The sequence below is a fragment of the Heliangelus exortis genome, chromosome 14 (assembly GCF_036169615.1).
Source record: "Heliangelus exortis chromosome 14, bHelExo1.hap1, whole genome shotgun sequence".
NCBI classification, from domain to species: domain Eukaryota; kingdom Metazoa; phylum Chordata; class Aves; order Apodiformes; family Trochilidae; genus Heliangelus; species Heliangelus exortis.
This window is the reverse complement of record NC_092435.1, coordinates 11402732-11418521: the sequence shown is the minus strand read 5'-3', so window position 1 is coordinate 11418521 and position 15790 is coordinate 11402732. Positions and strand designations below refer to the sequence as shown.

Sequence of the window (15790 nt, the reverse complement as noted above, 5' to 3'; positions counted from 1 at the left end):
TTACACTTATTTTTTTATATTGTTTGTGCATCTCTGATCTAGAGGATGTTGATTAGAAGGCAGCAAGTTTACAGTTTTCCAATAGATATTGTAGGGTACAAAAAGTTTCTAGCCCACAACATTCATTGGGTTGGGTTACAGCTTGCAGATGGCCTTGGAATGACTTCAATGTCATAACTTAACCAAGCTGCACATTCCCTTTTTCATAACATCAGCAAATCTCTGCAGCAGTTCATAAGGGCAGCAAAGAAAAAGAAACTGCAAGCCAGGGGCCTGGCATAAATTCTAATACATTAACTCCAGGAAAGGGTGAAGACAGAGAAGGGAAGTACCCAAGCTGAACACAAGCAGGTAGTCCTGCCCTGCCTGGGAAGCTGAACATGAGTGTTTTCATTTTATACCCCTTTTTGTTTAAAAATTTCAAGCATCCTACTAATGCATTTATCTCCATCATAATGCTTTGGCTGCCATTGTCACAGAAATAACTTCTACTGAGAATTTTTTAAAGAAACTCCTCAAGTAACGTATTTTTCCCAGGGCAGACAACACCTTTAAAAGCATATTCTTGTTATATAGAGGATTATATGTCAAAAGGCAAGCTTATGGAGGTTTATTTTAATCAGTGGTTGTTTCACTTTTTCAGTTTCCCTGATCTGAATTTTTTCATCATGCTGATTGTGACATTTATTTTTATATCTTCGTATTAAAATAAAAAGGAAGCTATGATTTTTCCACTAAAAGCATCCCTGTGACATATGATTCCCAGGGACTGTGTGACCTAATCCCCCAGTGACACCTGTGCTCTGCCACTGCTTGGAAAAACTGTTAGAACAATTATACCAGGACATTCCCACATCATTTTCCATGACAAAGATCTCCAAGTACAGGTGCAGCTCCACTTGGCAAAGCTACAGTTTTGCTTGGAAGTCTCCTGCTTGCTCACATCCTTTAAACCTCCAGCCAAGGAAAATAAGGAACAGGAGGAAAAGCTGGCAAAAACCCCATTTACATTAAGATGTTGATCACCAGTCAAAGCTCATCCTGCTGCTCTCCAGACAGCTGTGCTCCAGAAGTCTGACACATGCCAAGCCCATAGGCACCTTTACACCTTTTATATTTCTATAGAAGAGAGAGCAGTCTGGCTTAGCACAGTTCTAAATTAAATCTGAAAGCTCTGCAGGTTGGAAGGGTTCACCTCATAAATTTTAAGACCACTGGATTACTGCTGTCATCAACACTAGTTAATTATAAATTCATATATTTGCCTAGAAACACACCTATTTGTCAGGGATGTCATCAGAGGAAAGTGAATTATTATGGATTATAAAGAAGAGCAATGAAATGATCAAGACCCAAAGGTCTTCAGACTGTGTCTCTGTAACTGGTTCTGGACAGATGGCAACAACCAAGACCTCTCATGTTAAAAGCCCAGGAGAGCCACTCACCTGTCACCATTGTTACAGAACTGGACTGCAACCACTTTGTCCTAAGCAGGAGAGAAGAGGAAAACAGTAGTAAGTGCTTTGTAAGCTGAAACACTCATCCAAAAACATCTTAATGATGACCTTCTATTTAGCAAATTGCATCCTCCCATACATCTCCTACAACATCCTGTCTTACAAGAACAGAAAAGTCACCCTTAAAGAAAAACCAAACAAAAAAATTATGACAGCTTGTTTGCAATTTTTAGACCTGAGACTAAAGCACATCAAAATATATCACATTCCCCCCCCCCAAAAAAAATGCAAACCTTGGCTTTATTGCCACTTCTAAATTGTTGAGAAACAAATGTTATGTTTTAGACATGGTTTTGGGTTTTTTTATTTTGTTAAACACTTGCAATGGCTACAGGCACTTGCTATCTTGATTCCCACTGAGGTGGGAATTCCCACTAAACCTAACCCTGATAACCAAGTGGGATTTTTTTTTCTCAGGAGTGGGGCTGAAAGCATTCTGTTGAATTACAAGAGTAGATTTTCAAAAGTTAAAGCAATTGCAGTTTATTCCAAACCTGAACTGCTGAATAGAGAACAAAAATTGTTACTTTTGTGACCAAAATACTTGTTAGGTTTGTCAATTTGGAGACCCAGGACTCCCACTGAGGTTCAGTGAAGCAATTCAGATCTCAGCCTTAATCCATAAAATATTGTTAAGGGGGGCAGCTGGGCTATTAAGGCTCAAAGATAAATGCTCCAAACTCCTCACAAGAGACAGCCCTATCAGTGTTGCTGCAAGCTTCCCTTCCTGACAGATTGTTTACCATGCACACAATAAATCATGCAATCATCACCTGCTCTCAGTAACAACTAAGAAATGAAGAAAGATTTGATACCACTTTAGTGAAGCTTCTTCATGAGGTTTCATTAAAATTGTGACATTTAAAGGGTTTAGGAAAACCTATTGTGACTCAAACTTGAAAACTAACATTGAAAGTCACTGGACAAATATTGAAAATAGTTTTAATTTTTACCAGAGCCCTTCTGCATCACCTGAGAAAGGATACTTTAAGCTTGTTTTATTAAATAATTGAAATTACCATCATGATCCATAGTTTGAGTGCTTGTTCTAAAGTCAGAACTAACTTTGTTCATTCTTATTATGTGGATTTGTGGTCAGAACCAAAGTTAAATACTGAACAGTAAATTTAATGGGAAAATGCCATTGTGCAGGAAAACTGCTTTAGTTCCTCTAACATAAGACTTTCTGCAAGAATATGGGAAAAAATCACCTCATCTCTCAGTTTGCTGGGGGAATGAAATACATGATGCTCATTTAGCCCACACCTCCTGCCTCAGAGGAATTTTGAAATAAACATAGCACAAATTTCCAGGCATTTCAGAACCACACTGTTGAGAGCTAACTGAGCTCTAAACACAGGTAGCAAGTGGAATAGGATGTGCAAAACCCCAGTTCCTGAAAGAAGGTTAAAAAGGGAACAAAAAGATTTGCTTTCTGATACCGTATGAGATTCCAGCTCAGCCATTTTCTCTGGAGATTCAGAGCCCAAATAATAAATTCTGATCACGTGGTCAGTACTACCTGTTGCAATGAACATGCCACCTAAGAAAAAAAGGGTTTTCTGTGAGAAAAGCCATCCAAGGGACAAGGCATTTTAACTACTTCTTTATTGTCAAAGCAGCAAACTACTCGTTTAAAAAGAAAAATTTCCATGTAACTAAAACGTAAGTCCTGGAATAAAGAAATTAACTCTGGCACCCTCTGCTTTGATCTGTAATTTCTCAGACTGTATCAGCTCTACAATATTTTCCAGCTGCAAATCTTGCTGACCAAGGAAAAGAATATGGCAAGTTACAATATTCATCCAGCAAGCCCCATCTAGACAGGGAATAATTTAATATCCCCACTGGTACATAGCAAACAAAACCTTTAAGATCATCTTCAAGATCTATTTGAAGCACATCAGAGAAATTACTGCTGAACTGGGAGTCAGTGATTAAGCTATTTTCTTCTGAATTTTGTTCTATTTACAATCTGGCACAAAAAGAGCACTACTGTGTAGTTCACAGCAATGAAAGGGTTTTGGCAATTTCTGGATTTCTGGCTTCAAAAAAAAGGAATGTAGGCAAGGATCAAATGGCCCTGTAACAGCTCTCAATTTCAGACAGCAGAAGTTAATGAGAAATTACATCATTTTGCTTGTAACGCTCACTATTTTTGAGAATTCAAAGAGGCCACAAAGGATGTCAGTTAGGCTGATATTTTCCAACACACTGAATTGATCCTGCCAGAACTGAGCCAAATTTGGAAGCTGTGGAACCTCTGAACAGAGGCCACCTGTCTGCCAGATTTCAGCAACTTTTTACTCAAAAACTTAACCACATGAAAGCTTAAAAGGATGTTACAAAGGAAAAGTTCTGATGTGCAAAACAACTGAAAATGTAGTCTTCCTTGGTCGAGACATTTTAGCTTAAATTATAGGAAAAAAAAGAAAAAAGCTGCTTCAGGCAGATGCTGACTATGGAAAATTTCAAACAATTAACTGTAATTAACTGAAAAAGACTTTAATACCATTTGTATTGAAAAAAAGTAAAAGTCCTGTCACCAAAGGAATTGCAGCTCAAACAATTTCAGACACCTTGCAATCCATACGTACCAGAACTGAAAGATGAACAAGAGATCTGAACACCAGGCCTGGACCTCTCTGCAAATTTGACAGGGCGATCCCTAGGGGCAGTAACAACAACATTTTTACTTTTCATTACTTTATTCCAATGCCATTTCTACAAGAATAGTGCACTGCAGCTCATAGATGCTCATCCTGAATCATTTCAGGATTCTAACCCAAGATTGCTAAAACTTATTTTTCACCGTATAATTTTCTTTCTTTGTTTAGCAAGAAAAACCTCATTTTCTACATTGAAAAGAGTATTTATGACTATATTCCTCAATTCTAATCTATTTACACAGAACCTGGAAACCATTTAGCACAGCATAGCATTTAGTTCCTGCTAAGCAGGGGTCTGATGCCATCTATATAATGTCTGTTCTTCTGATTAAAAGCACGGAAATCCCTTTGCCTCCACAATCTGCTAAGGATTTAGTCCTAAACAGAAAAGCTGGAAGTTCTTCCACAACACTGGCTTGCAAAGCACCAAACCCAGAAATAACAGCCCTGATCTCTGTCTCCTCACTGGACTTTAAAGCAGAGAATCCCTCTGAGAACCCTCCTTGCCCCACATTCTGCCCCAGCACTTGTGCGCAGCGTGTCCGTGGGAGAACACATCCCAAGGAACTTGTTTATTTGCCCTCACCTAATCATCTCAGCTCTCCTCTCAGTGCTAAAGCTCCAAATAAATCTGTCCTTTCTTTCAGATAATTATGATTATCCAAACAGGGTTACTTACTTAAATTTCATGGTGTTAGCATGCCACTGCCAGAAACAGATTGTTCCATCAGCACCAGTAGAAGTGAGGTATCGCGTTGTTCCTTTCCTTGCTGGAGAGAACTAAAAATAAAAGTTGTAACAGTTAAAGCAGCTAACTTCTGTCCCTCCATGCTGGAAACTTGTAAATGGACCTTGATGAGAATCTCTCTCATTAACATATTAGCTTACTCCTAAGGAGGAGAGAGGATGAACACAAACCTGAACATCCTCAAAAATAAAGCAGAGGAATGGAAAAAAAGCTGCATTTTGGTTAGCAAGTCTTTGTTTCTACCACACAAAAGTTGCAAATTGGAGGAATGAAAAAATCTTAGACTTCCCCAGTGGGAGCAACAATACAAGGAAATATTTATTTCTAGGACAGAACTGGATCAAACAAGGTAACAAAACCAGAAGTGATTCCTGCAGCCCAAAGAACAGCAGTGGGGTAGGACCCCCTGTCCCTCCTTCCCTCTTTCTGAACCTCTCCTCTGCCTCTCTGAGGAGCAGGGAAGCTTTTCATCCTGAGGTCTATAACTTGATTTCATAACTGCTGCAAAACATTTAATCTTCTGGCTACTTGGCATCTGATAAAGGAATGAAGCCTTGTTTGATGAGAAACCATGACTGGTTATGATTATTATTACAATACCAGAGTTCAACAAAAACCTTGTGAGGATTGTATATAAACATAAAGAAATAACAGACAAAACAAATAACAGGTTGCTACTATGCCTCCAAAATAATCACCTTGAAGTAACTTGTGACATAGTTAAAATCAAATTAAACTGGAAGGGTAGGCAGGAGGGGGAGAAATGAGACTCCCAGAGACAATGGGCAAGTTGGAGAAGACTGTGATAAGAAAATTGGAAGCTCCAGAAAAGAGGAATTCTGAGCTAAACAGCCCTTCTTGCTCTCCTCTCCATGTGCCCAACCTGCCAAATTGCAGGGATTATCTTTTTTATCCTAGAGTTTTGTGTTGGATGTTTCTGCCTGGCTTTTGTGCCTTGGGTTTCTTTAGAAAGCAAACAAACAAACTGCAACTTATAACCTATTATTGACTGTGCCACCACTAGAGAACTGAGTGCTGGCAGTTTCATCTTTTTTTATCCTGCTCTGCTCTTGTTCACCAGGCACTTGCCACACAACTGAAACTGCCTGGGCACAAACACAGATTCTTTGTGACCCCTGCACTGTGGCTGCTGCAGTGTCCATGTACAACATCCAGATCAGCCCTCACAGGGCAGCCTAAAACAAGGGGCAAATGAAGAGGAAGGACTTGTAAATAGCAATATTCCTCTGAAAAATAAACATTCTCTATGAACAAATGACTGTTGGGTCAGTCACAGAGCAAGGACCATCAGCACAGACAGCAGCCACTTCTCCCTGGCTCAGCTGGTTGATTCGGTGCTCTCCATGACCATGGATTTCTTAGATGTAAGGAAGAAGCAATAGGAGCAGAGAGTTAAGAGCAGCTGGAAGAAGCAGGATTATCCCCTCAGGCAGTATTGGCCACTGCACTGGAGTGAATTTGCCAAGAAACAACCCCCTGGAGGAGATGGGGCAAATCTACAGTGCCAAGCAAAGATTAAAAGATAAATTTTATCCCTGGTTGCTCATCCGCATCTCTTACTACCTTTTTTAGTTAAAGGGTTTAGGATTAAAAAAAGAAAAAAAACCCCAAAAACCAAAACCAAAACAACCAAACAAACAGAAAACAAAGCTTATTCCTTACCTGTATGGAAGTAATGGAAGCTGAATGGCCCTGCAGCACTGCCACTGGGGCACAGGTTCGAAGACACCAGACTCGGACGACTTTGTCACAGCTGCCTGCAGCAAGCAGAGTGTTCTCGTAGTTCACAGCCATGTCTGAGATCTCAGCTGAGTGACCCCGCAGGGTGGAGAGCAGGCGCCCATCATCTGTAGCCCAGATCTTGACCAAACAATCATCTGACCCCTAGTGGCACACAGAAATGTCAAAAGATTATGTTAAATAAAGCACTGGGTGCAGGTAACAGGCAGGGATGCTGCTGACGAAGAAGTGAAGCATCTCTGAGCCTGCCAGAAGAGCAGCTTGGGTGGGATTCCAGAGAAACACAACCATGGGAGGTTGGAATCATCTTGGGGGTCAGGGATTTAGATATTTATAAACCAGAAGCCACTGGCATATGTTTCATAAACAGATACAATTATTGCTGCTAATGCAACTCCTCCCAGTCTGGTTATAATTAAGGCAAATTTAAGGAGATGTTTCATTACATGCCACCAAAAGACATTTTCCTGTGTGAGCTGGATCAAGCTAATATGAAAACCAAACTGATCACAAGCCTTAAACTCTAAAGGAAAAGAGCACTGAAGCACCTGAGGGATGCCAGAGCCCCTGCCATGCTCCCAGAGCTGTGATGCAGCTGTACCATGAGGTTCCATTTTTGTTAAGAGGAGAAAGCTGACCCACTCAAAGGGAGGAAGCACACATCCCTGCAGCTGGAATGCTGGGTCACTGAGGATGCACTCCAGGACAGCACCCAAGGCAACTGACAGCCAGCAGATCACTGCCAAATAAATGCTTGAACCTATAGTAGCAGCTCCATCATTTCATATTCAATCCAAATACTGCAAGTGATTTTTAGACAATTCACAGACCTTTCTTCTATTAAGAAACTACAAAGAATAATAATGCTAGTGGCTAGCATTGCCACATTATACTCAGGAACATAACACAATAAAATTAACTGCTGTATCACATCATTTAACTTTAAATTACATTTTATTGACTGCAGCTCAACTCAAACAGAAATTACTTTCAGTTCTTCATATAACTGCAGATGAAAAGAATTCCTTCATGGCATAAACAAAAATGGAAAGGCCCTTACTTTGACCCAGAGTAATTATCATTAACAACATCTCTATTTGACCAGTTTTCAATGAGTGGAGAAACAAGCAAGAACACAAAGAGAACAATTAGTCTGCCAGGTAATCTGTTTCTGAACACCCAGTGATAAGAGACAAGGGCAAAGACAAGACAGGGATTAAAGTTAACAGTTAAAAGATGCATTATTAATTTAAAAAAATCCTTATTTTAAACATGCACTACAAAAAGCAAAAGCTGCATCACAGAAATATATGTTAATACATTCTGGAGAAAAACTTCAAATAATATTCATATATGCACTGAAATACTAAAAGTTCTATAAAGAAAATTGTAGTAAAGTAAATTGCAGGTGAAATAATGAAGTCTTCTATCTATCATCAGGTTTTTACTGAAATGTAAGGAAAGGATTGCCAGCATTTCCAAGGTTATCAAAATGTAGTTTTTAAAAAGTGTTAAGATTTAACCCAGCAAGCAGCGTGCAAATTAATCCCAAATCCCAGAATACTGCAGGTCCACTGGGCAAGAAAGATGATGAATAAAGAAAAATGAGCACAAGATTCAAGTGGGAGCAGCAAGGTCTAGACAAGAACAACCCTTCTGTAAGGTTCCACATGAGGAAGCAAAGAGGTGGTGAAGTTTCAGCCTACCAGAGGCATGAGCAATTTTAAAAGAGCAACTAAGTGGAAAGTGAAAATTAGCATAAAAGGAGATGGGGCTTTCATACATTTTCTTCCCTTCTTTTTGTGGAAGCCATGTCTCTGCACCTCAATCAGTAAATAAGAACCTGTTGAGGGACTCTGGAAGGAAAAGTCAAACCAAGGAAAGGAATACTGTAAGAAAAGGAACACTTTTAAACTTACTGTAAAAATTCTTCTCCCGCTGCGATCAAAGGCAATGCAATAAACAGATGAGAGATGCCCCAAAATCCTCTTGTGCATCTTCATGTGTTGGTAGGTGGATGTTGGGAACAAGTGGCTGAAACGTCCACATCCAGTTAATTGTCTGGCAGAAATTATATTTACTGGGAGAGAGAGGGAAACAAAAAGAAAATGAAGACATTAATTTTGCCCGAAAATCAAAGGAAATACAAATTACACCAAATACCAGGTTTGGATAAGGAATACCTGGCACTGGTGGAAAAAGCCCCAGTGAAAAGAATGGCAGGCAAGAAGCATCATTTCAAAGGCTTCTACTCCCTGCCACACACTTCTGTAAAAGATTTAAGTATTCACACACAGGTAGAAAGAAAAATGAGCAAGGAAAATAAACTGTCTCCAGATTTACTCAGATTTGTTTCTCAGATTTAGGCTCTGAAATGGGGATTGTTTCTAACCATTCAATGCAACTGAACCACTACAGACAAGGAAAAAAAGGAGCTGCATGAAAAGTGGAGAGGGCTGCAAAAGTCACCAGGCTTCCAGCCCCACCTCACCTTCAGCCACTGTTTGTTTCTCATGTCAGAAAACATATTCAGCAGCACTAAAAAAGCAAAATACACAAACCCAAATTCATTTACTATCTACCTACTACCCAGCTGATACCTGATACTACACAGGAACTGTTAAATGAAACTTTCTGCCAAATTTAAAATCCAATCTTTAACCCTTTTTCCCCCACCTCTTCCTGGAGGGCACAGAGATCCTGCAGTGATGTGCAAATAACATCAGCTTTGCCTACACATTATTTTATTTAGTATTTAAGTACTCCTGCTTAAAAACTAAGTCCTTAAAAATATTCCATCTCCCTTTTCCCCACACTGTGGCCAACACAGAGGCAGTCACTCAGCAATATGGGAGTTCTGCTGTGCCTTTCAATGCTCAAATCCTGTGAATACATAACATATCTGTTGGGTATAACAGATAAACAGCATATCTGCCCTGAAAAGATCTCAGATGGTTTTGAATGTTTTTCTTAACCAAGAGCTGTGTGAATCCAAAAGCTATACTGCCATTGCAAAATACTCCAAATAATCACCATATTTTCTACATACTACAGCAATCCCATCCTGAAAATTCACCTCTGCTGCTTGTTGCAATCACACAGAGGAAATACTACAAGGTGTAATGCACAGTCAGGCCCCTAACTCACACAGCCTTTCATTTCACCCTCCACACCCAATTTTTCCAGTCAGTTCTCAGACTTGCACTCAGTTCAGGCTTTAGAGGCTGTGAAAGTAATTTCACTTTTTTTTTCCCCCCTCTGTTTATTTCCCTGTTTGTACAAAGGGGACAAGACTCCTCAGGCTCTCATGGGTAATTGTAAAAAACCAAAAGCACTGCTTATTAAATGCTTCAATCACAAGTTTCAGATGAAGACAGAAATAGCTGTGCCATAAGGAACACCATCTTTACCAATAAGTAGCAAGTATCCAATGTATCTGACCCTCACTATAAAAATGCTCAGACAAGTGCCAGGCACACAAATCTCTGATTCAAATTTTTGCCTTCCAGCACTTCATGAAAAGAAACACATCCCCCCCCTACAAAACAACATAAATATCCCCACTTGCAGTTTTGATGTTTTGGGTAGAAGATTAATACACAATATCTGAAGAGAGAATTACACACATCTGACACAAAGCCCCGTGAAGTTTGCTTTCTTCAGCACAATGACATTATTGTACCCAAAAAAACCTAAAAGCATTCCACAAGCCCCGATTCCCACAGGGAATTAACAACACAGTAGTCCTAAAAACTTTTTTAGCATCCCATCTTCTCAGCTGCTGCACTTCATGCCACACTGGGCCTCACACTGACAAGTCAACCCCCTCACTATTTCCTAGCAGGGAAAAAAAAAACCTTCCAAAGCTATACTGAAGTTATTTCACATAAAAAGTGAGCATATGCAGTCTCCCTGATAAAAAAAAAAAAAAAGAAGTTTTGTCCACAAACGTTCACCCCTTCAGGAAATTTACAGCCATGCAAGTGTGGGTTCAGTGGGAGAGGGCAGTCACATGGAATCATGGAAGCATTTGGGTTGGAAAAGACCTTGGAGAGCATCAGGTCCAACCATCGACCCAACAGGGCCAACAGCCACCACCCAACCACATCCTGCACAATGGTAATTCTTAAATTCATGATCTCCTAGAGATAACAGCACAAATGTAAAAACCCTTCCAAGAAAGCTCACTCAGGAAAGATAAAACCAAAACCATGCAAGAGTGACCCATCAGTGAACAAAAAACCTGGAAATGCAGTCAGACACCACAAATTTCAACATGAAGTCACAGCTGCAGGAAGAATTAAAGACATTTCAGCGTGGACAAAAATCACCAAACTGCAGCAGTTTTCCAACCACTTCCTCAACCTTCCCTCACCCCATTTTCTGCAAGCAAAATCAGGAAACAGAATTCTGGTACAAATTGGTTTAAAAACTGTTTCTCCAGGATTAAGGGAGGTGATTTCACATCCCAGTCTTTTACCTCTTGAGATAAACACTGTGGCTTGGTAATGAGGATGTAATTTTACTGAGACAGGAGGACAAGTAGTGAGTAAGCTCTGACCTCACCCTAGGGCTTGATCAGGCATGAAGTTTGGGTCCCACTCATAGTGTGCAGAAGAAACACAAGCCTGGGTTTTGTAAGAACACCAGGAAATAAACACAGTTGGCTCACACATGTAAAACACCTTGTGAGAGAGTGGACGTGTGGCCAGGGAGGCAGTGAGACCCAGGCAGAGCACCAAGGGAACAAAGCATTCCAGCTTCCCAAGCTGCTGACCTCACCCAACTCCTTCACAGCAGAGGAACTGGATTGATTTTCTGACCTCATTCAAGCACTGCTATTTGGCAGGCCCAAGGTAGCTGGATCACCTTGACTGTAAATTTCCATACAGCTGAACTGCTTATTCACTGAGACTGGGCTGTGAAAGTTCTGCTGCCACACTGGGTCACTCACAGCAGTCACCCACAGAAGGCTTTTCACACTCAGGTTAAAATAGCTCTAGAGACCAACCAGAGAGGGAAAACAACCTTCTTTCTAATCTGCTTGGCGTTGTCTGCAAGGACAAAGGAAAAAAAATGTGTCTGACAAAACCCCAATAGTTTTCAAAACCAAATTTATCACATGGGAACAACTCCCATTGCTGAGGTACTGTACGTCCCATCTTCCCATTTTCTGACTGGGGGAGCACAAAGGGAGTCCTAAACACACCACTGCTGCAAAAACTGTGAAAAAAACACCAAGTAAACCATCACCATGTTATCCTCTCAGCAGCAGAAAGCTATAACAGCATTTTCCCTTCCTCTCCTCCCCCACAGATCACCACAGACCTTCAAGACTCAACACACAAACACCACATTCCTGAGAACAGCTTCCCCGGGTCAGCACTTTCTTGGAGACTCCCCCAGCCAGAAGATTCCCATGTTGGCACAAACAGTGTAAAATGGCAAAACTGATCTATTTTCCTCCATTTCCACTGTGCATGACCCTTTAGTTGGGAGTAAAGATCACAAGGTCCCACCCACCACAAGCTCATCCAGCTCTTCCAACTGTGAGGACAACCACAAGCAACCCCCTTCCAGCAGCAGAAAAACACACAGGCAAGTTTAGATCTTTATCTCTGGGAGGGAAACCACATAGGAATACGTTTAGCTGCTCCTTCTGTACCTTCTTGACCTGTCCACACAGGCAACTGCACCATCATTTCATCTCAGCCATGAACACACTTTTTTTCTGGGTGTCCATTACCTCAGCCCAACTACTTCAGCCAGTAATTCCAGACAGCCCCATCTGCCTAAGCCAGCACACTCTGGGAAGTCACAATTATGCTGAAATATTAAAAAGGTTGGGCATCCAGCTTCATCTTTTATTTTAAAACAAGACACACACACACCCTGCAGCATCTGCAGCTGTCGCGACTTGTCAGAAAAAAACCCACCAATTTTGAACAAATATAGAGATTTTTGTGACTTCTACTTCAGGATTAACAAGGAGGAAACCCAAATCCAAACTCCTGCCTGCTGCACAGCTTCAGCATAGTCAGCTTCTTATTTTATTCTTTATGCACATTTTTGTCTCTTACCAGTAGTTTCTGTACCTACAGCACAGAGGATCATATCCCTCCAGCAACCAATACTTTAAAAACTAATTTTGGGCTATAAAAGACCCTTTTCTGTACAACACCTTCACATTTCTTAAATGTTAGCCCAGCTGCTAACAAAAAGTAACTGCAGAACCCCCCCCAAGAGAATAAACCCACAGTTATGCACATAAGTAACCATATTAATAAATGGAAATTGTTTTCTTTTTCCATTGTCCATATTCTGACTCATAAATTATTTGACAAAAACCAGGAAGAGTACTAATGCACTAAGTCCACCAGTTCCATTTATTTTTCATCCAGAAGACCCACAATTAACTTTGCTAGTCTGTCACCCTGCTGCCACACCACTATCAATTCCAACCACAAGCAGCCTGGGCTTTGGCACCTTCATGGCTGACAAAGATTATTTTTTAGTAATGAAAGAGAAAGTGTGGAAGCACAAACAGACATGGCAGAAAGAGGGGACTGCCACTATCATGCTCATAAACCAGGAAAAGGCTACACTTGTATACAAATGCAGAAAAATACAGATGAAATACCCTAATTAAAAAAAAACACGACCCACACAACTGACATTGATGCCTGCAAGAATCCAGTTTTTTGCTACCAAAACAGCTACTGAAAGTTCAGACCATGCAAGAAAAATCCTTTTCATTTAAAGCAAAACAGAGAAGCTCTTTGATGATCTCGAAGCTGAATGCCTGCAGATACCACTTTTCTACAAGCTCTTTATCAACTGGAACTGAAATAACACAAACAGCTTTGGTGATCATTTCAGTTTTGGGGAAAGATGTTGCAAGCAGTCTGTTTTCCATCATAATTCAACCAAAATGAATTCTTGATTCAAAAAAGGTTCTCTGGGACCCAGGTGCTTTGTTCTGGCTCAGATTCCAGAATGAAAAGATTGTCTATGTGCTCCTGTGACCCTGCCTACTCCATCTTGTAAGCATCCAAAAATACTATCATAAAAAACACCCAAGCATGTTGCCCTCCAAAAAGGAAGATGCCATGCAAACCTTTCTCATGTGGCCACAGTGCTTTTAACATGTATACAAATATTATTGAGGATCCAGGCTTAAATAATACAAAGAGAGTTATTCTATCATTGCTGAGAAACCTTTTGTAGGCAAAATCTCAAGAAATGCCCAAAAAAACCCCAAAAAAAGCCATTAATGCAAACCCATAGCAACGTTTCAGCCAGTAAGAGTAACTTCCAGCTGGAACAGTAATAAAAATAAAAAGAAAAACCAACTAAACACCTTATGTATGTCAAAACTCACCCACATTTGGTGGTTTCCCATAATTGACAGGGAGTTCTGGGGGCCGGCCCCTGTGAAGAGCTGCAAATGCAGATCCTTTCCATAGTGTGTGTCTGAAATCTGCAGCAACAAGATGAACAGTGGGTTAGTGAAAGCAGCAGCCAAGTCAGGACCAACTCACACATGCTGCTTAGAATCAAGAGCACCCCACACCCCAAAAGCAGATTTGTCCTTTTAAACAGTTTGTCAGAAATCTCACATGTCAAGGAGATTGCTACTCAGGTTTCTAGGTGCTAAGCAAGATGACTGTAAATGGTTTCAGCTTATTTTTCCTTCATTTTGGAGTCTAAACTGATGGGAAGAAAACAATGCAAAAAGTGGGTGCATTTTGTGTTGAAGTGAGACTGAACTCTGCAACGTTTTGTGCCCTTCTGCAATCCCAACACATGCAGGATCTCTCCTTATGAGAATACACACATGCACATTTGCTCCCTGGAAGTGGGAAAAGTGAGGGTTTGTTGGTTTTTTTTTTTCAATAAATCTGGTTTCCCACAATTGGTGGCAATATGCCCTCCCTTCAGATTCTCCTCTGCACCCCATCCCCCAAAAAACATTGTTTTTCAAATGAAGACTGTTTTCTTTAAAAGGCTCTCCAGCTATCTGCTGCCAACTGGCCTCAGAGAGCCTCCACTCCAGAACAATAGTGATTTTTCTGAGACTGTTCAGACTGCCTCAGAAATTAGACCTGGACTTCTTCCATTTCTGGCCATCTGGAAAGAGAGAAACGAGCTTCCAGAGTGAATAAGGACTGCAACAGAAGGATAGTGCCCCAGATTGGTGGATCTGTGTATCACCATTTACATCTCTGAACATGCAGTGCACAAGCTGATGTGACCCTGACTCTGGAGAACCCCTTCTGATTAAAACCCAAACTGTACCACAGAGTATTACACTGATACACATTCAAACCAGCACTCCTACTTTTTAAAATAGAACAAAATAGCTCTAAACACTTAACAGTAATGGAAAATTCATGCTGACACACAACAAGGTGGGGTGGAAATCCATGAGTGTCAATTCTGAGTAAGATGTGAGTGTGGTTTACACACCAAATGGCCCAATGTCACAGCACCTTTTTCTGAAGGGGAAAAAACCCCATCATAAATCTACTCAAAATCTCTTTGCAATTAATTTATCACATCTCTTAGGATGCACTACACCTTTCTGTCAGCCACCTCAACCTCCATCCTCAAATTCACTCAAGAAACTTCTGTTTCCTTGCACAAAAACGTTTTGTTTTCCCTTTACATCTTGTTGCCATTTTCTTCCAAGATGCAAACTGAAATGTGAAACGAAGGAAGGTTTCTCTGCAAGCCTGAAACTCCACCCTGGGACAGCAAAGCACAGGCAAGACAAGACTCAATCCCAAAACTCTGGGAAAAGGAAACCTTGTTTGCAAACAGCACATCCCTCCAGGTGCTCCCCAGTGGATGGGGCAGAATGCCACAGTCCTTGTTAGCACCAGAGTGTGACTTCCCAGGATGAGGGAAATGAAGTGATCAAATAAATGCCAATGGAACAGGAAGAGCCTGCTCTGCCATCCCTCCTCCTCCTCCTCTCCCGAAAGGATGCTCCTGCTGCCTGTGTCACTTCCAGCACTCTCAGCCTTCCATCAGCTAATTTAATGAACTAGGGTTGCAACAACAAATTTTGCAACATTTTAGCTCTCTGAATC

The 15790-nt window shown here is 40.8% G+C and overlaps 1 protein-coding gene across 2 annotated transcripts in view; it reads right to left on the bottom strand.

The window, feature by feature from the left end:
• Positions 1-15790, bottom strand: part of BRWD3 (bromodomain and WD repeat domain containing 3) — a 50363-nt gene that overhangs the window by 24539 nt on the left and 10034 nt on the right. For both annotated transcript variants that reach the window (XM_071757977.1, XM_071757978.1), the window contains exons 6-12: positions 14077-14175; positions 8615-8775; positions 6618-6839; positions 4866-4966; positions 4115-4185; positions 2960-3060; positions 1446-1486 (exon numbers count right to left, since the gene is read on the bottom strand). In XM_071757977.1, coding sequence (XP_071614078.1) covers positions 1446-1486; positions 2960-3060; positions 4115-4185; positions 4866-4966; positions 6618-6839; positions 8615-8775; positions 14077-14175 — 796 coding nt within the window. The remainder of the gene's footprint in view (positions 1-1445; positions 1487-2959; positions 3061-4114; positions 4186-4865; positions 4967-6617; positions 6840-8614; positions 8776-14076; positions 14176-15790) is intronic.